Source organism: Zonotrichia albicollis, chromosome 4 (assembly GCF_047830755.1).
Source record: "Zonotrichia albicollis isolate bZonAlb1 chromosome 4, bZonAlb1.hap1, whole genome shotgun sequence".
Lineage (NCBI taxonomy): Eukaryota > Metazoa > Chordata > Aves > Passeriformes > Passerellidae > Zonotrichia > Zonotrichia albicollis.
In genome coordinates, this window is record NC_133822.1 from 19,323,077 (window position 1) to 19,350,390 (window position 27,314).

Below are 27,314 nucleotides of genomic sequence, written 5' to 3' on the forward strand. Positions count from 1 at the left end.
TTTTTTTTAATTACCATTGAGTGTAAGTGTAGGGCACTAATGGTTGTTGTTGTGATATTCAAGTTTTTTCTTGCTGACTTTAGTCAAGCAGAACTTGTTTTCATTGGGAATTTTGCTGACTGAAGACTATGTAATTGCCCAGTAATTAACATAGTTAGAAGATATCACTCTACGTGTAGTGTGTAGTTTGCACTTTGGAACCCAAAGGTTCTGTTGGTTTTCGCAGCATTGCCAGAAGGGACACTTTTGCATAGTAATTTGAATAAATTTCAGTAGTCCTCTTTAAACAGTGCTGGTGTTAAAAGCCATGAATACATAAGGCCCTTGTTACCTTAAATAATTCCATAGATTCTCAAGTATATTATTTCTAATTTCACTGTGTGCTTGTATAAATAACTGTCCACTACAACTTGTTACTCGTTTGTTCTCGTACCTACCTGTATTCTACATGCCTGGAAGTTTTATACTTTAGGATGAATATCTGTTAGGCATGCATTTACTTCCAGTTCAGCAAAAGTCTTAGAGGACTTAGAAAATTGTGGTTTAAAATAATTTAGCTGGGAGAAGGAACAATTGGTTTCTTTTAAACTGGGAAGATGTGAAGCATTTTGGTTTTGTCTGTTTGTTTGGGGCTGGGAGGGGAGTTTAACTCTTCTTGAATGAGAAATAATTTTTGCTTAATTGTTAACTGATGTGTGATATTCTTGGTATGTGCCCTCTTCACTTAATTGGTCCTTAAATGTCCTTTCTGAGTATGGAATCTCTCAGGAAACATCTCAGTAACTTGCTGAGTATGGAACCTCTTAGGAAACATCACCCTCTTTCTGAGAGGGGCCTGGTAGTTCTGACAAATCTTTGTCAAAAGCTTTGGGCCTTAGAGAAGAGCTGTATTCTAGAATGCATAGTAGGCGTAAAGAATCAACCTGAAGTGATAAGTTACTTTAAAGTGTTGTGATCTGATTAAAAGAAAAGCATGTAGGTGTTGAACTCAAATCCTGTTTTTGCTCTGGCCTGATCTGGAATCTCTGTTTGCAGCTCCCTCAGCATATTACAAAGGCATTGATGGCAATCAGCCCTTTCTGTGAGGAATAAATATTTTATATTTTTTGATTGCAGCAGAGAACATACAATTATGATAATATCCATTTGGTCAAAGGTCATGTGATGGAAAGTGTTGTGTTGCATGCTTAGGAGCAGACCAAAAACGAAGATGAAAAAAGGAAAGATAATGTGCACAGACATTCTGGCAGCAGTATTTTCTGTTGGAAAGCATATTAGCGTTTTGATTTTACTTATTTGTGATTTGGGATTTGGACAATGTGAAACCTCTCCAGTTTGCTTCATAAGAGTCATAAGAAAAGGAATTTTAAGTCACATCGCGAGTTGCTTCTTCATGAGCTGGACCATCTCTTTGGAGAGCAGGGAAAATCAAGTTAATCTGCTTAATATGTGAACAAAAAGTTCTTCAAGTCTTCTTTTTTAAGTATTAGTAAAGGGAGCAAAAGGTGCAGTGATGATACATTCTTCTTTCTGTGTGGGAGGGAGGGTAATATCTGGCCTTGATCTGCTTCTAACACTATATCTAGAGCTTGCAAACAAAGGATTAAAAGGGTTTTTTTTAATGACCAGTTGTGTTGTATTTAATTTTTGCATTAAACTTCCATAAAATCTGAATTTCTAATTGGTGATTGGGGCAAAATGGATATTATCAGTGTTATTTAGGTTTTCTTTTTCAAGACCAGCAACTGACTTCTATAAAATCAGAAAGCCTTGAAAATGTGAGACATAATGTCATAATGTCAGAGAAATAGATTAGTGTCTTGTTTCTTGCCTGAAATAAGTACCTATCCCTGTGAGAGGTGCTGTGCTTTCAGGGTTTGGAGGAAGCTGAGGGGAGTTGTTTTATTATTTGGAAAAGTGAGTCTTCCAGTTCATTGGGAGACATAGAGGAATGATAAAAGAATGCTGTGTATTTTTATTTAGTACAATCGTATCTTAAATAATGTATTTCTTTAGTATAATCCTATCTTACCATGTGATGCTGATTTTGTGGACGTTTTTGGTTCTTTGGGTTCTTTTATATATTTTTTTTTTACTTTTAATAAGAGAAAAAAGCCTCATTTTTAAGTTCATGACAAGATGATCTACAGAATTTTTAAAGGCTTTTTTTCTTGGTTTTTTTTTTTTTCTTTTTTTACTTTAAAGATTCTTCTTCTTGTGAAGGAGTGTTGGTTTTTGGAATAAGTGATTCACTCAGCGCCAGATTTTCCTAGGTAGTGCATTGTGCCAAAACCTGGTATTACCCTGGGTTTGGTTTTGTTTAGTTGTTTTTTTCTACTTTTTATTTTTCTGTGAAACATATATTGCTTTTTAATGTGAAAGGTCTTAAGCACTCTTTTCATAACATTAATGACATTTATTAGTGCAAGTTGCCACACATCCATATGAACATGCATTCAAAGACCTAGATTTTTGTTTGACATGTTGTTACATTAAATTGTGTTGCTGTGATGCTCTTACTGTTACTAAGATTGTGTCAAACCTTCTATTTTCACATATCTGTTCTGTGACAAAGTTCCCTTGAGGCAGAACTTGGTGCCTTTTACTCTTGGAAAGCTTCTCCATTGTGCAGACACCTCTTTTTAAGTTCTGTTAAAACACATTACTGTGATTTGCAGGTAAAAAAAATTTATTGCATTTGCTAATGCTGCTGACAGTAACATGGAGAAGCAGGAGAATTTCAGTTGTCAAAGTTCTTGAAGCTCAATAATATTTTAAGTGGGAATGCATTTGAAACACTTCACCCTTTCTTTTTGCTTTTAAACCCTCCATTTCTTTAGTTTATCAGACACGAACTGTAGAAGAAAGGCCACAGTTTGTTCTAGCATTCCCAAACTCTTAACAAGAGGTGTTTCTGTATCCTCTATTTGCTTCTAAGTAAAAAGGTTGTGTTCCTAAATCACAGTAGAAAAATCAAGCATATAGTTGGAGTGACTGGTTGTATGAAATTCTTGGAACTGATATCAGTTCTTCTCTTGAGAGGGAAGTCCTGAATTGCAAAGCACTGTGTCTGTTCAAAGGCTGAGAGGAAGATGAAGGCTGAGCCTACTGAACCTGGCTCAAAGAGCCATTGATTCATTAAGAAGTGTTAGACTTTTCTTTTTGAGAAAAAGAGTTGTTATTTGTAATTGTCTTGCCATGCTCATGATCAAATTGTACCATTTAATGATTCCTAGGAAAGGTTTTGAATAAATTAATGAATTAACAAAATAATTTATTGCTTCCAAAGAAGAAGCATCCCCGTGCAGTTTTGCTTTCTTGTTGGGATATTCTTTCCGAAGTGCCAAAAGTTCACCTCAGCCTTTTTCATGAAACTTTTCTGTAAGATATGTTTTCTTTGAACTCACGATGAAAATATTTCTTAGAAACATAAGATCATGGGTTGGAAGTGATGTCAAAGCTCATTCATTTCCAACCCCTGCCATGGGCAGGGACGCCTTCCACTATCTCAGGTTGCTCTAAGCCCTGTCCAGCCTGGCCTTGGGCGCTGACAGGGATGGGGCAGCCACAGCTTCTCTGGGAAACCTGTGCCAGGGCCTCACCACCCTCACTGGGAAGAATTTCTTCCTAATACCCAGTCTAAACCTACTCTCTGTCAGTGTGAAGCCATTCTCCTTTGTCCTGTCACTCCAAGCCCTTGTCAGTAGTCTGTCTCCATCTTCCCTGTGGGCTCCGTGTTTCATTAGGCTTTCACTCCTTTTATTCCTCCTACAGCACCGAAGGTTCTAGGGCTACTCTTTCCCTTTCCTGCTCATCTCTTGAGGTTGGTTCTTCTGTCATCAGCAAACCCAGTCATAAATGATCTTGGACAGATGTTGGTAGTTACGAATACGGTTCAGCTGAAGAACAATGTCAAAAGTGAATTCACGTTTTTTTTTTAATGGTACTGTTGTGGATTAAACTGAATACATTGCAACATAGACTATCCATGGAAGGATTGAAAGTTTGGAATTTTTGGAAGTTTTTGGAACATTTGGAAGTTTTCTAATCCAAACCACTGTGTAAAGCAGATCTGGTTTTAGAACAGGTGGGTCAGGGCCATGTCTAGTCAAATTCTTTGTGATTATCCTCAGGAATGATTCTTTGTGGAAGGGTACTTCTTCAGGGTAATTCCTTGTGTTTATCCTCAGGTCCAACATGTTTGGGGGCAGCCTGTTCCAATATCTGGTCACAATTTTCACTATTCCAACTTCTGTCCGAAGGGTTTTGTCCTAATCCTGGTGCAGCTCTGAGAGCAGCCTTGCTCTGTCTTTTAGAGGTCTGTGTTCAATTTATGGGTTCCAGTAAAATTAGAATACTTTAAGTATGAGACTTTTTATTCTACCATGGTCACTTTTTCTCAAGCATTTGTGGGACTCATGGTGTCTGGTCTTTGTGACCTAATTAGCACATGACAAGTCCGGTTTTTCTCACCTTTCTCTTTTTTTGTTGTTGTTGTTGTTGTTTTGTTGTTGTTGTTGTAGAATACAAACTAAATTCCAGACCTTCTGATTATCATCAGTCTGAATTAGGTTTCAGAGATTATTGTTCTGGACTTGATGTTGATTAATTATACATATCGCCTGGCTGTACTTAACACATATGTTTAATTCCAATTTAATTCAAGCTACTTTCTGAGATTTTTTTAGAGATGGGTAGGGAGAAGGCTTGGTGAAAGAAAATGGATTTCCTCCAAAGCACAGCGTGTTTAAATTGTGTCTACTTTGCCAGAATTCTCACAGAAGTTTATGTGCATTTTGTAAAAATGCGTGGCTTTTGAAGTAAAAGAATATTTGTGATAGGGTAAGCTTAGAGAAGGCCAATGGAGAAATGTGAAAAATGGTTAACTGTGTGATTTCTTATTTTTATAAAGCAAAACCTAACATTTCCATGTTCTAGTCACAAGAAATCAATTATAATGATGACTGAAGATCTAAGAAGGTGAAGACTGAAGCTCTCACCCTTGAATTCCTGAAATTGTTAGAATTAAGTCTTGGGAAAGATAGGTTCTGCAGGTATTGAAATATGCTGAATATTACCATATTTTAATATTTCTGCTGGAGTAGGTAATATATTACTTGAAACCATCTTTCAATATCTAGAGAGAAGAAGCTGGTATTTTTTAAGTAGATGATTTTTTGTCAAAGTTGGGGGAAATTTCATAGAACATGGGTTTCCCAGTTTTCTCTGTTAGTTTCTTCTAGGATATGGTTGAGAAATTGACAGTTCTTGAATATGTTTTCTATACAAGGTTGTGGTGCTGTGGGTTGTTTTTTTTTCCCTCCTCCTATGTCATAAGTGAATTTAAAAACCAGTACTTGCCCTCTCTATAGGAGCTCTCAGAGCTGATTTCTCTCTTATGGGTAAAAGCAGAAACTCTTAATTTCTTTTTGTGTGGTTATGTTTGAACTATGGAAGTGAAATGGATTTCAAATTTGTGCTTCATTGTTTTTTTGTGCTTTGCTCACTGTTTAAAAAAACCAAAATTTATATGCTGAAAAATAGTGCCTTCACATTCTAAACCACAAATTTTTGTGGAATTGATTTTGTAGATTATCTTAATACCAGTTTTTGTGGAGTTTCTGAGGGTTTTTTCTCATACAAATTCAGCATCTTGAAGATGAGAATATTATTTCTAACGATTATTCAAGTTTCTTTCATAAAGGCTGTATGAAGCGGAGATGTTTATTTATACAATGTGGTCCTTTTTCCTTCTAAAAAGGCTTTTAACATTGGGAAAGGCAGTTATGGAAGTCTTACAAATCGTGTAAGATGGTCTTGCTACATTGAAGCTGATACAAATGCTACAGCTTTTTCTGTAACTGTTTTGTTACTTGCAGCATTGGCATGTGAAAGTAGAGTTATTTCAAAATTATTGTTGATGCTAGGTGTGTAACATTCCATCATAGCATATGGAACCTTACAAGCTTTTTGCAGGATCTGGATCTTTCATTTCAGGGGGTCTCCTGACAAAAGGACTAAATGATAAAAAAAACTTCCTCCCTCTTCCTCTTCCTCTTCCTCTTCCTCTTCCTCTTCCTCTTCCTCTTCCTCTTCCTCTTCCTCTTCCTCTTCCTCTTCCTCTTCCTCTTCCTCTTCCTCTTCCTCTTCCTCTTCCTCTTCCTCTTCCTCTTCCTCTTCCTCTTCCTCTTCCTCTTCCTCTTCCATTTCCTTTCCCTTTCTCTTTTCCCTTTTCCCTTTTCCCTTTCCTTTTTCTTTCCCTCCTTCGCTCTTCTCATCTCTAACCATTGAAACCTTCTGGAAACTCTTCAGAATAAATGGATCACTGGGTAGACCTGAAAGGTGAATAGGAAAAGAAAATTCTCAGGGTGTTTTCTCCAGTGCTTGGCTGCTGCTGCATCTCAAACCAAAGTCTCGGTTCTTGCAGTTATTCTGAGCTTGACTGTGTGTGGCTTTAGGCAGTGCCAGAGCTGGCCTTGCTTTCACGTTGGGTTGTATGAGTTGTCCTGAGAGACTTTGCAAACTAAATTGTGATTACTTTCATGCTTTATTTGGGTTGCGGGAGAAAATTCATTACAATGGGCCAGGCTTTAATATTTTCTTAAAAATACCATAAATTTGAATGGAATAAATTGTAATATAAGCAACTACTACTGCAAAATAGGTAGGTGTGGAACTGCTGGCTTTTTTGGGTTTTTTGGGTTTTTTTCTATTAGAAAAGTTTTAACATTACTTAATGTACTAAGTGATTATTGAGTCAGTACTGGAAGTGAAATCAGAGAATAATTTAGGTTAGAAAAGACCTTTAGGATCATGGAGTCCAACCCTTAACCTCCCACTGCCAAATCTACCCCTGAACCACATCCCCAAGTGCCACATCTACATGTCTTTTAAATACCTGTGGGGACTGTGATTTAACCACAGCCCTGGGAAGCCTGTTCCAATGCTTGACAACATTTTTGATGAAAAAATTTCCCCTGATATCCAATCTAAGCCTCCCCTGGCACAACCTGAGACCATCTCCTCTTCTCCTATCACTTTCTGCACCCTCCCATAAGGGAGTGGTAAGGACTGATAATATTCCCCTGAGCCTCTTGTTCTCCAGGCTACGTGAACCAGCCTCAGCTCCCAGGAAAAATTGCTGTGACACTTTCTGTGTTGTCTTCTTTTTCCCCATAACCTTGAAGTGTTCAATGTGCGGGTGGGCAGGCTCCTGTCCCCTGTTAAAATGAAGGTGCTGACAGCCCTGTCACTGTGCCTTTCACTATGGGAGGTGACCAGCACTCTGCTTCCTGACAGGGCAGCTTTCCCACATGTCCCTTTTATGATGGGATCCATGCTGGAACATGATGGAGAACACTGGTGTTTTGATGTTGCCTGGTTTTCACTGTCTTATGATAGGGTAGGAAAAACAGCATGCAGAATTGTTAGGTTGGTTTTTCTTCTGTAGGGAATTCTACAAATTATCTAAATGTATTTTAGTTTCCATTATGCTTTGCATTCATATTCTTACTTGAGCTAGGTATCCTTTGGGATATGTGTATTCTGTAATTAATTTTTTCCAATTAATGGCTTAGTAGCTATTATAAGTTCTTAAGATGCCAAATGCTTATCCTGCAGCTGTAATTGGTATAGAGCAGGAGGAAAGCCTGTATCAGCCAGGTGAAAAAAAGAAAGTTTGTTCCTGAATTTTAAAATTTGTAAGTGGTACTTGGAGTTTTGGTGAATGCCATGGGGAAAAGTGCGTGTGAGCTAGTTAGATCTTGGTGATACAGAAATTTATCATCTGCCCTGCTCTTTATCACAAAGGTGTTGCCACTGCACATGCTTTCTAAATTATGTCTTTTTAGTTTTGTTTTATTGGGGGTTTTTTTGGTTTTCTTTTTCTTTTCTGGTTTTGTTTCTATTTTTCTACACCTCATCCTGAGGTGACTTTTTGGAACCTGCAGTTTTGGCCAAAGATTTATTCTTCAAGTGCTGTGTTCTATGTTATGTCCAGTCAAGGGACAAATAATAAGCCTATCCTGGACTGAATACCTTGGATGAGGCATTTAGGAAATATAGGAATGAAAATAAAACTGATAGGTTGTCACAGATAGGGAGTTACCCTGGGGTTTGTCAGAAATAAAAATGCAGCAGCCCCACCCTCAGGCAGCTCCACACACACCATTCTGACAAAACAAAAAGCAGTATATTCTGTCAGGTGTTCCATTAAAATGTGCAAAATTCCGCCTCAAACTCAGACTTACAGGCCACGTTATACATAAGTCACTTGATTGTACCTGGCAGAATCAGATCTCTATTACCTAGACAAATTTAGATTATCAAAACTTGATTAATTTGAATTCTCACTTATCAGAGGTGGATGTGAATGAGAAATTCTTCCTAATTCACCATTTGGTCTTTCCACCACTTCTGCCTTTTGCATATGAAGAATACCAGGATTTCTGGTGGGTTTACAATGTTCTTTCTCCTCCTAATTGTTGGAATGGGAAAGAGGGTCTTTTCTTTTCCCAGCTTACATTTTTCTGCCTTATTTCTTGGAAATGGCTCTTGATCTTCCTGTGTAGAAAAACATGCTTTTGGTGTGTCTGTTAGGTAAGCACATTTCACAAAGTTCTCATGAGCTGTTTTAAGCTGCTGGCCAGGCTTTGGTGCCTGGATTTGGCACAGGAAATCTTGTGAGCTTCTCAGGGGTACGCATCAATCTGAATAAATCCACCATGCAGCCTTACCAGCCATGCAGGAGAAAGCCTTGAGCAGTGAAATGCAGTGTTGACCCTGCTTTGAGCAGGAGCTTGGGTTGGATGACCTGCTGGTCTGAATTTTGGCAGAATTCACTGTTCCATTTGGTGGATTCAAACTTGTTGATAAAACCTTCTCAAAATTCAGTGGCTTGCATATTCCTTGTCCGTGGAAAGTTTCCTTCCTTTCATGGCATGCGACTGGAGAGCTTCTCAAAGCCTTTTAGGACATGACTGTCTGAGAACTGCAATGTTTTGGAAATGACCTGGGCTGGATGACCTACTGTGTCTTTTCCAACCATAATTTCTATGACTCTGTAATTTTGAGGTTGACTTCTTGTTGCCCAATTTTACAGTTACTTAATTCCAGTATCGGGCATATTTCAAGAGACCACATTTAGTCATGGTAAGACTGTGTGGGTTGTTTTGTCTTTTTCTGGTATTTTCCAAATCCTGGAGATTGTCAGCACTTAATGTATTCTTTCCTATTCTGATGCCACAAATAATTTCCTACCCAGTGAGGAAAGAAAAGTCTGATTCCCCATTTTGGAATAGATGGTTGATTAAAAGAACTTGCTCCCAGATTTTTTGCAGTTCTAAGGAGAGGTGTTAGGCTACTTCTGTTATTTATTTGTACCAGAAATGCATTTCCATCATGAGAATAAGAAATAGAATTGAGAAATTTTGTATTTGGTCAAATTTTCAGCATTGTTATCAGTCAAATTTATAATGCATTATTAACACATTTTTAGAGCTAAATGCGCATGTACTTTGAGGGCTGTGAATGTCTCCTATTTCTTTTTCTAAACCTTTTCTATAACATTGATGTGGCCCTTTTCCTTGCAGAAGGCTCCTTTTTATGCAAGAAGAGATCATATTTTGGGAAATGCATTGCCAAACAAGAGCTCTTGCACCAACATTCTCTGAAGAGAACCTCAGCCTCTGAGTTTTTGAAGTGCCTTATATCAGCATCCCTCAGGATTTATTCCATGCTTTCTATCCTAACCTGCTGCCTGCATATTTATCACACACGCTGAGTTTACCAGTTTCTGATGATTTTAGGTATTTTTTTTGTCCACAGTAATCAAAGCATGGAAACAAATCAGGATTTCCATTTGAAAGAGAGGTGCATGCACATGTATGAAAATATATTATACACACCCAAAGAGCAAACAGACCTAGAATTCTCTCACCTGGGGGGGAATCACTTGGCCTGGAATTCCTGTGGGGTTTCTGAAGAACTGGAAATTGGAGGATTAGCATCTAGGTGTGAAAACACCATTGGTACTACAGAGACTTGCTGGGGGTTTGTTTATCTTTTGTTCCATATATGTGGAATAATTCATAAATTAATCACGCTGTTACAGCCACAAAATGTCTGTGTTTAAAATTTGTGGGGTAAAGGTAATCTTAGGTCAGAATAGTCCTGGGACTGTTACCAGGCTTAAAAAACTGTATATGAAATGCAGTAAAAAAGATGATGGATTCAATAACAGGTTGCTCTCCAGTTTTTCTTCTGCCCTACATTCTTTTTCTCTATCAAAAGCTCTGTTTTATTTATGCATAGTTTCTTATAAATGCTCTTGAAGGAGAAATGGAAATCCTCACATGTTTTTCTTACAGGGCCTTCTGTCTTTACTGCCTCAGGTCAGTGTTGTATTTGAAGAGAAATCAAAGTAGTTAATCACTTCTTAGAACATGATTTTACATATTTTCTATTTTTGTTTGCCTTTTATTTTTTTAGAGACTCTCCATTTTAGCATACCTTTCCAAAATTGCTTTAATTCTTGTTGAACTCCTCTGAACTTGTTCCAGTTTGTGTTTTTAAAATACAGTGCTGAATGTAATTTCCCTGGTTGAGACAGAGCCAGTTCTCAGATGATGGGAATAATGTCTCATGCACTTTGTGGAGAAAATCTGCTTTGAAGGAACTTTGTGTAGAGCCTGTAAGACCTGTTGATGTGATACAGAATGTATCGCAGATAAAATAGATAAAATACCTGTTTGCTTTCCTAAAGGCTCACTTTCTCCAGCTGGCTGCTCTGCCTGGTGCCTGATCTCTGGGTTGTGCAGTGATTGTGTCAATCCTCAGTCTGGTTTGGGTGGTTTTTCCCAGAATGTGGCATGGATACAGTGACATTCTCAGTTTGTGCTGTCTCCTGTGCTGTCCACTCAATCTCCGTCCATCACTTGTGCTCACACTTGCTGCATTCTTGAGCTGTGTGTTAAGGCTCTGAGTGTTGATAAACTGCATGAATGTTTGACCAATTAACCTTAACACTGATTGGAAAAATACCCAATTACCTTCTTTTTCTCTTGGAAAATGAACCGGCACAAAACCCAACCAGCACAAAGCCAACAAAATCCCTCCTAGTCCCTAGAAAGATACTGAGTTCTTGTACCACATGAGGCTATTGAACAATACTTCAATTTAGACAAATATTTGTAGTTACACTGTGGTAGTGATGATTTATCTTTGAATCACAGGGGTTTGGGGTGGAAGGGACCTTAAGGATCACCCAGTCCCATGGCAGGGGTATCATCCACCAGCCCAGGTTGCTCAGAGCCCCATCCAGCCTGGCCTTGGGCATTTCCAGGGATGGGGCAGCCACAGCTTCTCTGGGCACCCTGTGCCAGGGCCTCCCCACCATCAAAGGGAAGGAATTTCTTCCTGATATCCAATCTGAATCTCTTGTAAATCTCTTGTAAACGGTGCCTTTCCATATTTTCTGCAGTAATGAAAGTTTATCCATCCTATAGACTGTTTTAACTGAAGTAAATTAGCTTTATAAACATTTTAACGTCCTACAAAGACCATATAGGTTTTTTGGATCATCCTTCATTTACCTCTCAGAATTACAGATATATATATTTTATTAATACATAATACCTTTCTTTCAACAGCTTTGTATATCTTGAGTTAGTTTCATTAGCTGAGTAACTTAGCCTGCTTTTTTTTTTTAAAAGGAACTGCAATTTAACTATAAATATATCCAAATGCCACAGAATTCAGGGCTGCAAGTCAAAAATGCTGATCAGTTTGTAAAATCTTAATCAGTCCCTCCATGAAACCTAGGGACGGACCTCTGTGGTAGCAGAAGAATTTCCAGAAATTCACCACAGTCTTTTTCCAAGCTGCAGTTTGTTCTGATGTTGCCAGACAGCTAAGAAGATATGGGGAAAAGCAGGAAATCTTTTTGGATTTAATCACAGTGCTGATTTGGAAAAGCAACTTAACAATGGAAAATATTTTTTATGCTTTAAGTCATAAACACAAAACTATACGAGGTCCATGGTAGATCACGACTGCATTAAGATAGATTGTTTTCCTTATGAGTGAAGATAACCATTCAATTTGGAATCTGGTGGTCGGAAATCCTATTTCCTAGACATATTTATGTATTTATTTGTTGATTTTATATATATATATATATTTATCCAGACTAGATTATTTGTTGGATCTAATACCATTTGTTGAGGTACTGGTGACCTGTTTGCTATACTTAAATATTTGGATATAACCTTTAGGTAACATCTTCCTATTTTCCTCTATGAGGAAGTTTTTCCTGCATTTTTGCTTTCAAAAGATGTTGGACTATGTTGATGGGCAGTGCTTATGTTTTCCCCTGAAGTTATTTAAGTTCTGTCGTAAAACACCCAATGTTTTGCATTTTACTCGTTCAATAAAAAACGCTTTTGAAGCGAGATCTTGCAATTCTTGGCCTTGCATCCTCTGTGTGAAAAAGTTCTTATTCAGGCCCCTTTATCTGATTTAGGACTTTAAAAATGATGGAGACATCAGGTGGGCTGTGCAGATGAGACTGGAGGGAAGGACTGAATGCTCATTTCTTAGCGAGCAGGGGATGAGGTTATGAAAATGTTTTAAAATCAAGATTTCTTTTGTGTTCCAGTGCCTGCTGAAAGATGGATGATGATGACTTTGGAGGATTTGAGGTATGCTGTTTGGATAACTTTGCTTTGAAATTTAACAATTTTCAACTATTTTATGGACATTTATAGCATTTTGTAAAATATATAACAGTTTCTTCTTTTTTCCAGGCAGCAGAGAGTTATGAGTTTGGAAATGGTGAAAAGCAGACCACATCTCCTGCTATTGCTTGGGCAGCATTTCCTACAGGTATTGACAGAATCACTGTAAAAAAATCTTAATTTTCTACTCCTTTCTTTATGTACTCACTGTAAAAATCAAATCTTAGAAGGATGTGTACCACAAAATAATGCACAATAAAAAAATAGCCAGCAGTCAAAGCTTGATCATAAGGATGTTCCTGAGCAATTATTTTGGGAAGCTGCACTTCTCAAAGTTAAACTTTATTGAGCAATGAAAGGAAAATTCAGTTTATACAGTAGAAAAGGAATGAAAGTTCTTCATTCAAAGGATATTCTTTTCTACTGAGTGAGGAAGATCTGTTGCAAATTGTGGGAAAACAGAAAAAGTTAAAAATGGGATTGTGATGAAGTCTTTTACTTACTTTGGGGAAGAGAATGGTTGTTTTTACTTCAGCAATTTATATAGTTGAAAAATATATTACATATTCTTTATCTCAAGCAGAAGCAGAAACAATAGGTAACTGTTGTGTTAATTTATACAAGTGCCTGGTGCCTGTCTGGATTTTAGGAAATTGATAGAAGATTATTGATAAATGAATATTATCAGTGGAATAAAAAATATTATGGAGGTCCTAACTGATTTTCTTGTGGTCTAATTTCACTCTTTTCACAAAGCAGAACAGCACTTTTGCTGCACCAGGAAAAAATGACCAACAACCCACATTGTATTGCTGTGAAGAATAAATTTTGCAAAATAAGGCAGGGATTTTTCTTAACATGAGCTCTCTATAAATCATGCTCTTAAAATGTTTTTATTAATTTATTTCGAGCTTTTATCTCTTACAGAATAATTAATTTTATTTGTCATTGAAACAGAGGAAAACAAATACTAAATAAACAATATTTTTCCAAATAACTTTATTATTCATCGTGTCATTTTGACTGATATTTAAAAATGCTGCTGAAATTCAGTAGCATGTTTTAATGTGTTTAATAAATTAAATCCAATAGAGCTGTGCAGTGTCTGTCAGTGAAGTCCAATTAAAATCCTTTAAAGTGTGTAGAATTGAAATTATTTGTACATAACACAGAAGTTTTTTGTATGATTTTAAGTGACACAGAAGTCTAGGATAAGTTATACCAAGGTATTTTAAGCATTTCAAAATGAAAACTCCTGTGTTCTGGATATTTTGTTACTGTAGAATCTTTATGTGACTTTTTCATGGAAATATTACTGTGAATAAATTAGTTTATTGCAATAGGCAAGGTTTTAATAGTATTGGCCAAGTGCTTCTTGGGCATTGACTTGTAGGTGGATGTTTTTAGTAACAGAAATAACTGAATTGTCTGCCCAATATTATGTATATATAAACATGTAACTTTCTTACCCTAGAAATTTCTTAGTAAGTCTTGCTGGGAAATTCAAATGTATTATGGGGCTGTTGGGGTGATTTTGATAAATTTGGGGCGTGATAACATTGCATACCCACAAGATTTGATAAATGTTCCCGAGGAATTCTAAATCTTGTGAATTTTCTCCATGTCTGCTGTTTGGAAGTTATAAAACAAAACACAGAAGCCTGTGGCTGTATTTTTCAGTGTGCAGGCAGAATTCAGAAATGATTTCTAAGGCCTTAGTGTTGACTTCATTGCAATTTTTGCCCTTGAAATTGGTCTTGGGCTTCTTACTATTTTTCTGGTAATATGGACCACGTGGCTGTAGATTTAAAATGTGAGGATAGTAAATGCAATTTCTTTTCTTCTAGAATAGTTTGGCCTTGGAGGAATGAAATGTGGGGAAGAGTTACCAGAAATCATCTTGAGGCTGCATCAGAGTGGTTTTTCCCACTGTGGTCACAAAACCAGTTTTAAACTCAAACTTTCTACCTGAATGTTACTTTTAATGAAAATGTTCAGGGATTGAGTTTTCAGTGTATGCAGTGTAGCTGAAAGTGTCCTTGAATTATAAAATCAAGAAAGGGGAGTTGAGGAAGGAAATTTAATTTTGTTTTTGAGGGTGTTTTTATTTTTAACAGCTGAAACCTACATGTAAGGGAACTGTGCTACAAGTAGTTTGCAACGTTCTACAAAAATATGTCAAATGATTATTATATGGTCTTTTGCTCAGAGTTCTGCTGTCATATTACTTCTTAATTGCTAGATATAACTAACATCCAGTTAGTAAATCACATGGGTAACCATGTGATACATTTGATATTTGATGTCTTCATTCTGAAACATAGCACAAAGGATAAGACTCAACTGGAGTGTTGATTTAACAGCTCATCTTCATTCATTTGGTTTTGTTTTCAGAATTTCTGATCCCCCAGGGAATTTTAATAATTGTTTAAGCTTCATTACCAGCATAAAGACAGAATTTTCCTTGCATTAGCAAGATTGCAGGCTGTCCCTGATCTCTGCTGCTATTAACAAACTGCATGGTTCTGGCAGTTCTTACATAGAAAATTATGACAGAATATTCTTAACATTGGGGAGCCTGGTCTTCAGAAATTTTTAGATACTTTTAAAGTACAATTCTGGCAATAACTTATATCTGCATCTTATTTCAGCCTTTTCAGGTGTATGACTTTTGATATACCTGTAATTGTGTGAATGCTTCTTTTCTCTACAGTGCTGCAGCTCTGATCATTGAACAATAAATTTCTTTGAAACTTCATCAGACTTAGCCTGTTGAAGTCAGGTCAGGTAGTTCCACAGAGGCAAGTTTTTGTTTCAGGGGTTGTGAAACTGTTCCATTATGGTAGCTAAGGCATGGTAAGCAGGAATGATTTAGGAGTTCTCTTTATAAGCGAATTTTGAGCTGAATTAAACGCAATTTCAGCAGTATATACACAAGAGGAATGAATTAAGAGAGCTTGAATTACAGACATAGCACATGCAGTTCTAGGAATGTCTAATTTATGAATCTTTAGCATTGCTGAAAAGTGAAAAGAAGGTTTTGTAAAAAAAGTTGTTTGATACCTTGGAGAGTTGCCACCTTTTCTTGTCTTCTGCAAGGTCATGTGTTTAGTTGAAAACTTTAAACCAAAATGTTCATAAGTGCTCACCACTGGTTGTTCCTCATTTCCTAGGCTTCATTTTGACAACTTAAGGAGTGAGGATTTTCTTTCTGGTTTTTTTTTTTCTCCCCTTCAAGATGCAAAGCATTAATTACTATAATTAAAATACTGAAAGCTCCACCTGATTGTAGAAGATTCCACATAAAACTCTACTACCTGAAAAATGGAGTTTTATCTCTAGGATTGGACACCCTAAAATATGTGCCCAGTCTCCATGGCTGTTTTGTGATAAATTATTTATATGTGAACTATGCCTGTGCCATGGTAATCCTCACCAAAGGTTGAGCACTCTCATCACAAGGATCATGGTCAGAAATTGCCTGGTATATTATTTTAGCTGTTTTTCCATCAGATAGAAATTGATTTAAAACTGAGACTCAGGCCATTAAGCGGTAGCATAAAGCTGAGAGTTTAGGGCTTGTTTAGATACAAAAAGATCATCTTCTATGTCACTTCACTGCCTCTTGAACTAATAGAGTAGGTAATTATTATAGGAAATTGCCTTTGAAAGGATACATTTGGAATGGGAGGGCAGTTGGGCAGTTTTATCTTAAGATATTTAAAGGAAAGCCAAAAAAGTCCCATTTCCAGCTCTGGAGAAGAGTTAACTATTAAAATGCAGTTACCTAAACTGGTTCTGTTTGCTGAAATAATCTCCTCTAGGCTTTTTAGCCAAGTTTCTATCTTCTGCTGGACTGTGATTTTTTTTTTTTCTATTTTTTTGCCACATTGAGATCTACTATCATTGCAGTTACCTTACTGATACTTTTCTGCCTCATGGTGTATTTTCTTTCTTCTTTTCATTCAATGTGGTTTGCATGGTCCTCTGTATCTGAATCCTAGAACTGGCGCCTGAAGAAAATGGGGCAGAGAGTGCCTGGATTCAGTGATTATTGGGTTTTTTCAAATGCCTCAAGGCCAGTTATACACTCTGGTTTGTGCTGAGTACTTGTGCAGTATTACACAGGGATATCCAGAGGCTGAGCCTTGCTCCAGGCTAGTGGCATCTTCTACATGTTGCCAGATTTGTAATAAAAATGGGATCTGCTTTTTTGAAACAATTGGATGTGTGTTTTTGCCTATTGCAAAGACACACCTGGAACTGACCGTGTCAAAGTTTGCAGGACTTTGCTGTTAAATTAACAATGTGTGCAAAACTTTCTCTTTTTCTTTCTTTTTATTTAGTTTGTTTAGTTTATGTCTTTCTTAAAACCAAAATTTTCTGTTGTGCTGGGTTGCTGATCCACTGTTGAAGGTTTTTATGGCATAACTGTAATTTGGGATAGAAGAGCTCTCAGTCCAGAGTTGATTCCACTTCAAGTTTATTAGCTAGAGAGTTATTTACTTTGTTGTCTTTTTATCTCTTGAAAAATATAAAGCTGTTTTATTGTGTGTCTTGACAAGCTGTTTGTATGTGGCTTCTAAGACTGTTGTGGATTTTTTTAACTTAAAAATGTATAAAACTTGGGAAATTATGAGTATACTTTTCCTGTTGATTGAAACTGATTAAAGATCATGCTGGAGCTGTAAGGCTGTGTGAATCAAAAGAGACAGAGTTAAAACTGATCCTTTTGAGAGCTGCTGTCTTGTAAAACCTGTGTGTAAATGAAAAGTCTGAATTTGTTGTGACTGAATTTATTGTGTAAGTCTAAATTTATTATGATTTTGATTGTCCTTAAGTTGATACTACTGGAAAACACAGGCACTTTAAGTGAATTACTTTTCAGTGAAGTTGAATTATAAGAGGTACATAAGCTTGCATTGGTATGACTAGACTCGTGATGGGTTTTTCTAGGCATGGACTCCAGAAACAAAACTAATTTTTGGGTGTTTTTTCATACTGTGTGTGTTTTCTGTTTCTAGTACCTGAAGTCCATAGATCTGCTGATGTTCTCCTGGAGCACTCTGTGCCTTCTTCCTGCCTTCTTCCTTCTGACCCTTTCATCTTATCAAGTGACAAAGTGGCAACAGTTATTCAAACAGGCAAGGATGTGATAAATACAGCTGTTCCTGAAGAACAGGTAAATTTCTGATCTTTAGTGTGAGCACTCAATGTATTAAATATCAGTTTTGCATTTTTCTGTGCACATTTAGGTGGAAATGCTTTTTAAGGGCAAAAGGTCCTTGGATTTCTGTGATGCAGACTTTGAAGTAAAATGATTTTTAGATTGTTTATGAAACCTCTAACTGATAGAAACCATACTACTTTGATCTGAAACCTCTAACTGATAGAAACCATACTACTTTGATCTGAACTGCAAGAGAGAACTGTATTGGAGTGATTAAAAGTTAAAGGCATGCTGATGGTGATTTCCATGCTCATTTCTTTCCATGCATGAAGGAAATTTCAGCAGGGAGGTTGTCTCAAAAAAACTGTTAACGCTTGTCATACTTGTATGTTTACTCAACTAGGTTTTTAGGATTTTCAAGGATGGGACTCTGAGCAACCTGATGTAGTGAAAGGACTCTCATCCCTGCCCATGCCAGAGCACTGGGATAAGATGATCTTCAAGGTCCCTTCCCATCCAAACCATTCTATGATTAAAGAAAGAATGTTTAATCTTTATGTAATAATAATTATATTAATTTTAGGGGGGTTAAATTGCTTTACTTTGTTTCTTCTCCATTACTTTTAAAGTTGATTTTTGTTTTGGTGGTCTAGTTGTGAGTTCTTAATCTCTCAGGTGACTGCAGTGCTGCTGAGAACTGAGCTTTGTTTCTTTCTGGGGTGTGAAAATGTTTAGTTTTTAACTAAACAACTATGTGAGCAAGGAAAAAAAAAGCCTTTCTGCCTGGAGATTATCATAAGAATTCCATCAGAATCACGAGAGCTGCTGCAGATGAGACTGAAATAGGTTTACCTTTATGAGTTTTTTACTGCCATTAATTGCACTGACCACTATTTGGACATGTTATTAATTGTAAACTTCCTTGTTTCAGGATGTGGGGTAGCACATACTTCAATTAGAAAAGGCTCTTTCTCACTGTGTAGCAATCAGTGTTTTTGGCTATTTGTCAACCCTCCTGTTTTCAGCACTTCCTTGATTTTTTTTCTTTTTCAGGTAGCCTTTATCAAGTCTTAAGGCTGCTCCTGGTGAAAGCTGAATTTCATGATTAAGTCAGATTCTCATTTTCTGATCATTTAAATGCATTTCTTTAGAGCTATTTAAACAAAATCCACAAAATACAGGTTTTGCTTTAACTGAGCCTTATAATTTTCCTTTGAGGGGCATCTGTATGTTCACACTTCCAGAAAGTCTGTGGCACAAAATGTGAATTAATTAATTAATAAGTTACCATTTTATGTTCATTCCCAGGCTAATGTACTGTGGAAAGTCTGTAAAAGTGAAGAAGAAATCAGACCAAATACAAATGATATCAAAGAAATGTATAAATCCAAAAGTTATGGGTTTTTTTCTTGAGAGGGAGGAGTTTTTGTTTATTTTCTTTTTTGACTGATGCCAGCCACAGTAATTTTCTGTGTTGAAGACTCTTCATCTGGCTCTTTGACAAAGTTTTGATAAGTAAATTTCTTTTACTGGAAGCATGATCAAAAAGTGATTTTCTTCAGCCACCACAGATCCTGCCTTTTAAAATTTTGGCTAACAGCTAATAACCTTCAACCTTTCTTGTTTGAGCTAGGCCAGAAATTTTAGCTTTTGTGTTCTCTGGAAAGAGAACTTGGGTTATTCCAGAACACTAAGGCTTAGGGGTATTTTTTAAAACTATAAAGTAATTTAGTTAGGTAATCTTACAGAAAAATAAAAAATACACTTTGTTACTTCAGACTAAGTGTGTGTGCAAATTCTAGTTGTGGTTCTTGTTTCAGTTTTTCCCATCTTTTTCTGTTCAGCTGCTGAGAGACCCATCATTCTATAAATTCCCTGTAATCCAGGAAATAGTACAAATTAAAAAACTTGATCAGCAAGTCCTGCTGAAGGGAGTTGAGAGCAGGTCCTTTAACATTATTTTGAGATGGAGATGACTTTGCAGTGTGGAGTAAACAAAAGGAAAATGGTGGGCAGAAAATGAAAATAAAATATTCTTATACCTATTAGAGAATGGTGTTAGTAGAACTGTATTTTATAGTTCTGTTTCCAGAGCCTCTTGAGGTTTCAGGTAAAAAAATCCTTCCCTGCTACAGGTTCCATACTCACAGTTTTTGGTGATGCCAGACTCAAATCTTGAGTAGTACTCAGAAATGGAATTGGCACATGTGGCTTCTCTTTGCTTCTTACAGGAGAATTCAGAGCACAAACTACAATTTTCTCTCTGTCTTGTCTGCTGTATCTTATATATTCATGTACAGTCAAGATCTCAGCTTTGTTTGTTACTTTATTTGAATAATTTGAGAGATATTTATGGGAAAGACCATGCATTATCTAAATGTATGTTTGGAATAAAAGGTGCTAGGGGGTGGATGCGGTCAGATCAGTCAAAGCTCTCTTTAATAAAGACACTGAGATGTTCCTTTCACCACCCAAATCTCAAGCATGCTTGGCTTTCAGGTTGTTGAAAAAATGGCAGCTGAATTAATGTACCAGTTCTTTCCTTGGAGTTCTTTTGTGGTGAAAAGAACAAGTTTTTGCCCCTTCCCTTACTTTTTTTTAAGGGGAGAAATAAAGCTTTGAATTTTGTTATCTATACTACAAAATGTTTTAAACATCTTAAACAAATTTATTTGTGTTCTTTTCTGAGAGTGTGGGCTTACCATCAGTGCTTCACCTGTTTTCTGTACTTCCACAGTTACTGAAACAGCAGTCACAAAATGTTTAGAGATGTCTGGATTTCTTTTATTCTGTTAGTCTAGCCTAAGGATGAGATATTTATTTTAGATATTTATTTTAGCACAAACCCTTTGTGTGACCACTGATTGCAGCGTGCCCTCAGTGAATGCATGGAATGACTAGTCCAAGGAGAGGTTGTTTCCCTGAGGCATTGAGAGAGGTGATTCAGTTCCACTTTTCTCCTCTGAACTAGGCTCAAGCAGATGTTCCAGTTGCCTCTTCAAATGCAACTGAAGACAAGGCTTTAGCTGATGTTGAGACAAAGAGAACAAATGAACCCAAGAGCTGCCTTCAGCAAGCTGTTGCAAACCTTGAAATCAAGCTCTGCAGTGCTGAAGAAGAAAAACTAAAAATCAAAAAGGTATGATTAGTTATTTTGTAGGAAAACATTTGGCATTTATATAGGAATTAAATATAGGTGGAGCTGACAGAAGTTTAAAATTTATTTGAAATTCATTTTTTTCATAGAAATTAGCCAAATTCCAGAGAAACTGGCCAAATTTGGAATCATAGACTTCCAAGGCTATGAAGTTCAACCTGTGCCAGATCCCCACCTTGTCACCAGCACAGAGCACTGAGTGCTACATCCAGGCATTCCCTGGACACTTCCAGGGATGGGGACTCCACCACCTCCCTGGGCACCCCCTGCCAGTGCCTTTCTCCTTTTCCATGGAGAAATTCCTCCTGATGTCCAACCTGAACCTCCCCTGGCACAGCTTGAGGCCATTTCCTCTTGTCCTGTCCCTTTGTCCTGGGAGCAGAGCCTGAGCCTCACCTGACTACAAGAGATAAGGTCCCCTTGAGTCTTTGCTTTTCCTCAGCCTCTTCTCATCAGATTTGTGCTCCAAACCCTTCCCCATCTCCATTGTCCTTTTCTGGATGCTCTCTAGAGACTGGCCAGAACTGGGCACACCACTCAGTTTAGCTGAAATACTTTTTTTTAAGGTCTGGTGTCTATTTTAGGCTGATTTTTTGTAAACTGTCAGGAAAGAAAAAAAGATGCAAGTTTTCTCAGCATGAGCTTTGTTTTGATTTTTTTGGGGTGGGAGTTCTAGTAGCTAAATTCTTCATATTCCTTCTGACCTGAATACAATATGAGCACCAAGCAGGGCTGTGCCTGCAGTTACACATCTAGAGTGAGCAAAAGGTCACTGAGGCATGGGAGAGTGAGTTTAACTTCTGTTATTCTTAATATTGTTTCTTGGGAGGCCTCAAGCTGTGCTGGGGAAGGAGAAATCAGCTTTTTGGAAATGAAAATGAGGGTGAATAACTGGAAGAGGAGACAGGTTGAGAGAGAGGCTTTAGATTGGTGTTCCACTGTCTGTTTCTCTCTCACCAGTGAAGTCTCTCAAAGTGTTTTGACTATTCTGTCCAAAAGCAGGGTTGAACTAAGAAGACTTACTCTTTCTGTCCTCCTCATGACCCTTCCAGTTGTGCCTTTGTTTAAATAGCTGTGCAGTGACCTGGCAGGTCATTTGTTTCTATACTGGCTTCCTGCATGGCTTGGAGGAATAATTGCTCTTGAGCAACTGAAAGGTTGCCAGCAATGTCCAACAGCAATGGCTGCATCAAGGAAAAATAAAAATCTTTAGCTCTTTGTACAGCAAATAATTTTGGAGTTTATTGTCAGTGGTGTTATTCTCCTTTCTCTCCATAGGTTCATGTTGGGCAGGCTTCCAGAGTGGCTCTCAGCAAGATCCCAGAATATTTTAAGATTTTATTCATTTTGGAGATGTAGATGGAGATCATTGCATACATGCATAAATGTCATAGGATTCCTGCATTTCAGTGAAAACATTTGCTGACAGTATATTTAATATGCTGCTTTTCAAGAGCAGAAAGGCAGAGCAAGATACTGAAAATATAAAAAATAATTGGAACAGAATAGAATGGTTCCAGTTGGAAGGGACCTAGGACAACAGGTGCAGCTGCCTGAACCCTTCAGTGTTCAGAATAAGTTAGAGGATGTTATAAAGGGCACCTTGGCCGCTTCACATGGGTCATTCCTTATACATGAGACATGCCTTGGGTTTTAAATACCTCACACTTGAAAATACTGTGCCAGTTTACAGACTGCAGTCAGATTTTTCTTGCACAACCCTTTATCTCTGTGATAATTAATAGAGCAAATATCACAGTTATCAAAAATTAGATTAGTTTGAATGGTTTAATGAATCTGTATTTTCACAATTCGGAAGTGTTTGTAATTTCATGTGTTTTATTTTACAAACTTTATAGGAATTGGAATATTTGCTGGAAAAACATAGTGCACTAGAAATGGATTTTTTGAAGGAAAAAAAAGAAAAAGTGCTTCCACATCAAGACCATTACAAGACACTCCAGGTAATTTCTTTCTTGTAGTATCTTTGTTTTTCAGGAGGATTTTTTTTGAGTATATTTATGTCCAACAAATATTATTTTTGGCATCTGTGGGCCTGCTCCAAAGCATTTTGAATTTAAAGAATTTCTAAGGTTTTTAGATCAGAACATGATTTTTTACATGAGCAGGAATGCAAGTTTAATATCCCACTTGCCTAACTACATTTTTGTAACTCAAAACACTCTTCCTTGTTAGGAACCTATTTCATAAAACAGATGAAAAGGAAACCACTTTGCTCAATGGTTGTGTTTAACAGCATGACTTAGCGTGTTCTAGAGTGCTGTGGCCAACTCTTTGTGCTGGTTTACCTAACTTCAATATGGAATAATTCATGCTGCATAATAAAAATCTGCTAAGTGTAATTAGATGATAGACAGTGGAGTTAGAATTGTTTCCATTGTAAAAGTTAACATCTTCCATTAAATACATGTGTAAAGTTTCACATTCCAGACAAAATTTTCATTGAAGTTTTCAGTCATCTTCCAGTGTTAGAGCAAAGCAAACTATGCTTCAGCATTTCAGAAGCTTGTGTCTGTAACTCAGCTTCACTTAATTTTTTTGTGGATGGTCTTTAATAGTTATTGCACTGTTTCCCATTTCTATTTAAAGGGTTGCTGTAGTAATTTGTTTTGAATTCCTTACAGCAGTACATTCTGGAATTTACAGTAATATAATAATCTAATACTGGGGGTTTTTTCCTCTTTTTTGTGTGTAACACTTTACTCAATGAAATAAATGTTGCTTAACCATGATATAAAAGGAAGTTCAACTTAAAACCCTCATGACTTATGGAGTACCACAGTGGTTAAATTTATTGTATATCCTAAACCATAGCATGGGTGGATTTCATGTTGTTAATACTCACTTCTGCTTGAAGATCACTGTGAATTTGAATAGTGGAAATGCTACTGAGGTTTGCACCTATCAGCCTATATCATAACTCTTTGAGTCAGGTGCTGCAGTTTTCAAAAATGGCAATAAAAGGGTCATAACCTTTAACTTGGGAGAAATGCTCATGCGCCTCCTCTTGATGTCTTCTGGGTACAGCCGGAATCAAACCAGAGGAGGAAAGTGAATTGTGCTTCTAAGAGCTGCCTGTTAAAGTTACTTTCATGGGACTTGAATTGTGGATGCCTTCTGTCACTGCAGCTTTCAGTTTCTTTTGTCTTTCTCCTCTGGCTCCTGCAGCACCGGGGTCACCACCTGTGGTCACACACGGAGCAGAGCTGGCAGCTCCTGGGGACAGATGTCTGTCCCTGGCTCTGCCTTTTCCACTGGTAATTAGTAATTAATAATTTTAAAAAATTAATTAGTACTGGTAATTAGTGCTGGTTATCAGTGCTGTTGACCTGAAGAGCTTTAAAGCAGACTGCAGTGGTGCCTCTGGCACAGTGTTGGGAACTCTCTGGATGAGATTTCCAATGGAACCGATGCCAGCACCCAAAGCTGTAGGTGTGCATTGACTTAATTCCTTTTAAACAAAATTGCTTTTAAACAAAATTGCTTGAGTAAAAGTATAAAACCAATGCCTCAGGAGACTTTTCTTACTGCCTTTTACATGAACATGCACTGTTTCATGCACCTTTATATTTACTAATTTACTGGCTTCTGGCACTTGTGGTAGGAAACTCTCAAAAGCTGCTCTAGATATAACAAAGCCAGTCAGTTAATCTGTTAAAACCTTCTTTTAACAAGGTGATATTTAGAGAAGACCTATTTTTTTGAAGAAGAAGAAGTTACTGTACTTAATTCTGAGAGAAGATTTCAGTGATCTTTGTCAACTAAGTCACTAATCTAATTTTTTTTGCATCTTTTCCTATTGGTTTCTCCCTCAGTCAAGGGTGACAGTTATGCCACCACAGTTTTGTTCTTACAAAATTGCATCAATTAAATATGTTTTAAGTTTTTTGATATAGAAAAAAATAACTTTGAAAGGCAAGGCAGGAACATAAAAATATTTTCTCTAAGCTGGGTTACCATTCTAAAGAAGCAAGTTTTGTTCTGGACTAGTCACAAACTTTCTTTTTCACAGGTGTGCAAATAAGTAGTTCTGAAAAATTGAAGAATTGAAGGCTAATGATAATCACTGTTCCTAAGCATGGGAGGCAGACTTCCAAATCTTTGCTATAGTGTTAATATTTAACCAATGGATGACAATAGAGTTATCATACCACATTTATCATTGTGTAAAACCAAAAAGTAAAAAATTCTGTGTTTATCTAAATAAAATTAGCTTTAAAAAAATTAGGATTGAACAGACCATATTTCCACATTCTCAACATTATTTCCATATGTAGCTGCAACAACCAGAGACAGTAAAGGGGCAGCAGTGGGTTCATAAACAGAATAAACAAATTGCTATTAACTGGTATTATAAAGTTGCTTAGATATTTAATGCAATGGTCTCTTTGAGATCTTGAATTCATATAAGCTAATAAAATTAGAGCTTTGATTCCCACATTCCTGCTTCAGTGTTTGAATCTATTTAGGAGGCAGAATAACAGAGTATATTTCTAATTTCTTTACTTGCAAATGTGAACGGAGTTAAAATTGCTATGGGAAATGTAATTTTAGGGGCTTTGACTTGTGAGCAGGGTTGCAACCATAAAGTTGCAATCTTTGCCTTATAATTCCTTGCTTATTTTAGGCAGCAGAGAAACAGGTGCAAATGTACGTCTGATTTTTATATTTTCTTGGTTGGTCTGTCAGTTTTGTATTTTTCTCTTTTTTTGATCAGAGTGTAAATATTCATCTCAACTTTTAAATTCAGCTCTTCCTTAGGTGTGAGTTGCTACATATTTTTTAGCCATTTGGGGCTTGTAAGTCATACAAGGTTTTGGAGATAATGCAGATTTAGTGGTCACTTAATCCTAGAAATCTAAAATTTTGTTGTAGCCACATTACAAAAAGTTGTAGAGATAAGCAAAGGCTGCACTTTAAAACTACCAAACTCCAATTTGTAATACAGTGAAAGCCATCAATAGCAAAATTATCATTTCTGTTCAGTAGGTGATGTTCTCTTGTTCACAAATCACTGAGGGAACACTTAATTTGAAAAGGAAAAATAGTGCCTGGTTTCCACTCTTCTGCACAGGAACTTAATTCTTGGGACAGATTGCTTAGCTGATAAGGCCCCTGATGTTTGGTCTGTCTACAGACAACTGGTTTTGATGATTCACTGAGAACTGGATCATACACTGCTGTTTGTTTGATTTACCACACACTCACATTTGAAGTGCTGCATTGCTACTGGAAAATTCTCGTTGCGGTTTTACACATTTTTTCCCATCATCATCCCTTTCTGGAAGTTAAGCAGGCTGTTTTCTAAAGAACAATATAGTTGCTGTGGTGTGACCTTTCTTTTTGAAATAAACCTCTTTTTTATCTTTTGAAAGCAGACTTCTGTTCTTCTAACTTATCAAACCTGTAATTGTTATGAAAATACCAACAGGTTTTGGTTTTTTTTTTCTCTTTTGGAAACCATTGTTTCTGTTCCATCTTTCTTTAGGGAACACCTTAGAAATTTTTCTTTTAAAAGGGACTTTAATAGGCTTATTTTATGTAGCAGTATTACAGTTATTGCAAAGAATAGTGATTGGAAATGAATTGGTTGCTAGTGTGACTTCACTTTATGTAACATTTTTGTGTGTAAGAGAGCAGGTCAGATAGACTCCTTGTTTGAGTGGTTTTTCAGAAGCGCAGGAGAGGAGGATTATCCTAAGGAAAACATTGACAGAACAGTGCAGAATGATCCAAAGGAAGCTCACTAATTCATGCAGTAACACCTAGCTGGGATTAAAGGTAGCAATAACCTAAGTTCAATCATTACAGGTGTTAGGTGTTGTTTCATTTATGTATTTCCATGGTTGCTGATATTTTGGGAGATTTTTCATTTGAGTATCTGTACAAATGTCACATTTATTTATTGTCAAATTATACAGCTTCAAATTATGAGGAAAAGTCTTTAAATGCAGTTATATAAAGATAGAAAATGGTAAGGCTGAGATTTTGGGCCAGTTTGTTCCCTCTTAATTCTGAAGGATGACTTTATTTTGATTAATAGCTCTTGTTGTTCTGCAGGTTTTTATGTATTAGACCCATTTATCACACAAATTCACATGAGCCAGGGTGCATATTTGGTGGTGTCTGTCTCCTTGTTTTTGAAGTTAGTGCTTCCACTTCCCTTTTATGTCAGAGTTTAGTGATGTTCATCCATGCAGGCTTCCTGCTGCCAGCTTGTCCCTATGGACCA

The 27,314-nt window shown here is 36.9% G+C and overlaps 1 protein-coding gene across 5 annotated transcripts in view; it reads left to right on the plus strand.

Moving 5' to 3' along the window:
* The window catches only part of CCDC91 (coiled-coil domain containing 91), a 119,491-nt gene that overhangs the window by 11,288 nt on the left and 80,889 nt on the right, over window positions 1-27,314 (plus strand). For all 5 annotated transcript variants that reach the window (XM_074539010.1, XM_005482717.4, XM_026790839.2 and 2 more), the window contains exons 2-6: window positions 12,656-12,698; window positions 12,804-12,882; window positions 17,759-17,916; window positions 20,876-21,043; window positions 22,921-23,025. In XM_074539010.1, the coding sequence (XP_074395111.1) occupies window positions 12,669-12,698; window positions 12,804-12,882; window positions 17,759-17,916; window positions 20,876-21,043; window positions 22,921-23,025 (540 nt within the window). In that variant the 5' untranslated portion in view covers window positions 12,656-12,668. The remainder of the gene's footprint in view (window positions 1-12,655; window positions 12,699-12,803; window positions 12,883-17,758; window positions 17,917-20,875; window positions 21,044-22,920; window positions 23,026-27,314) is intronic.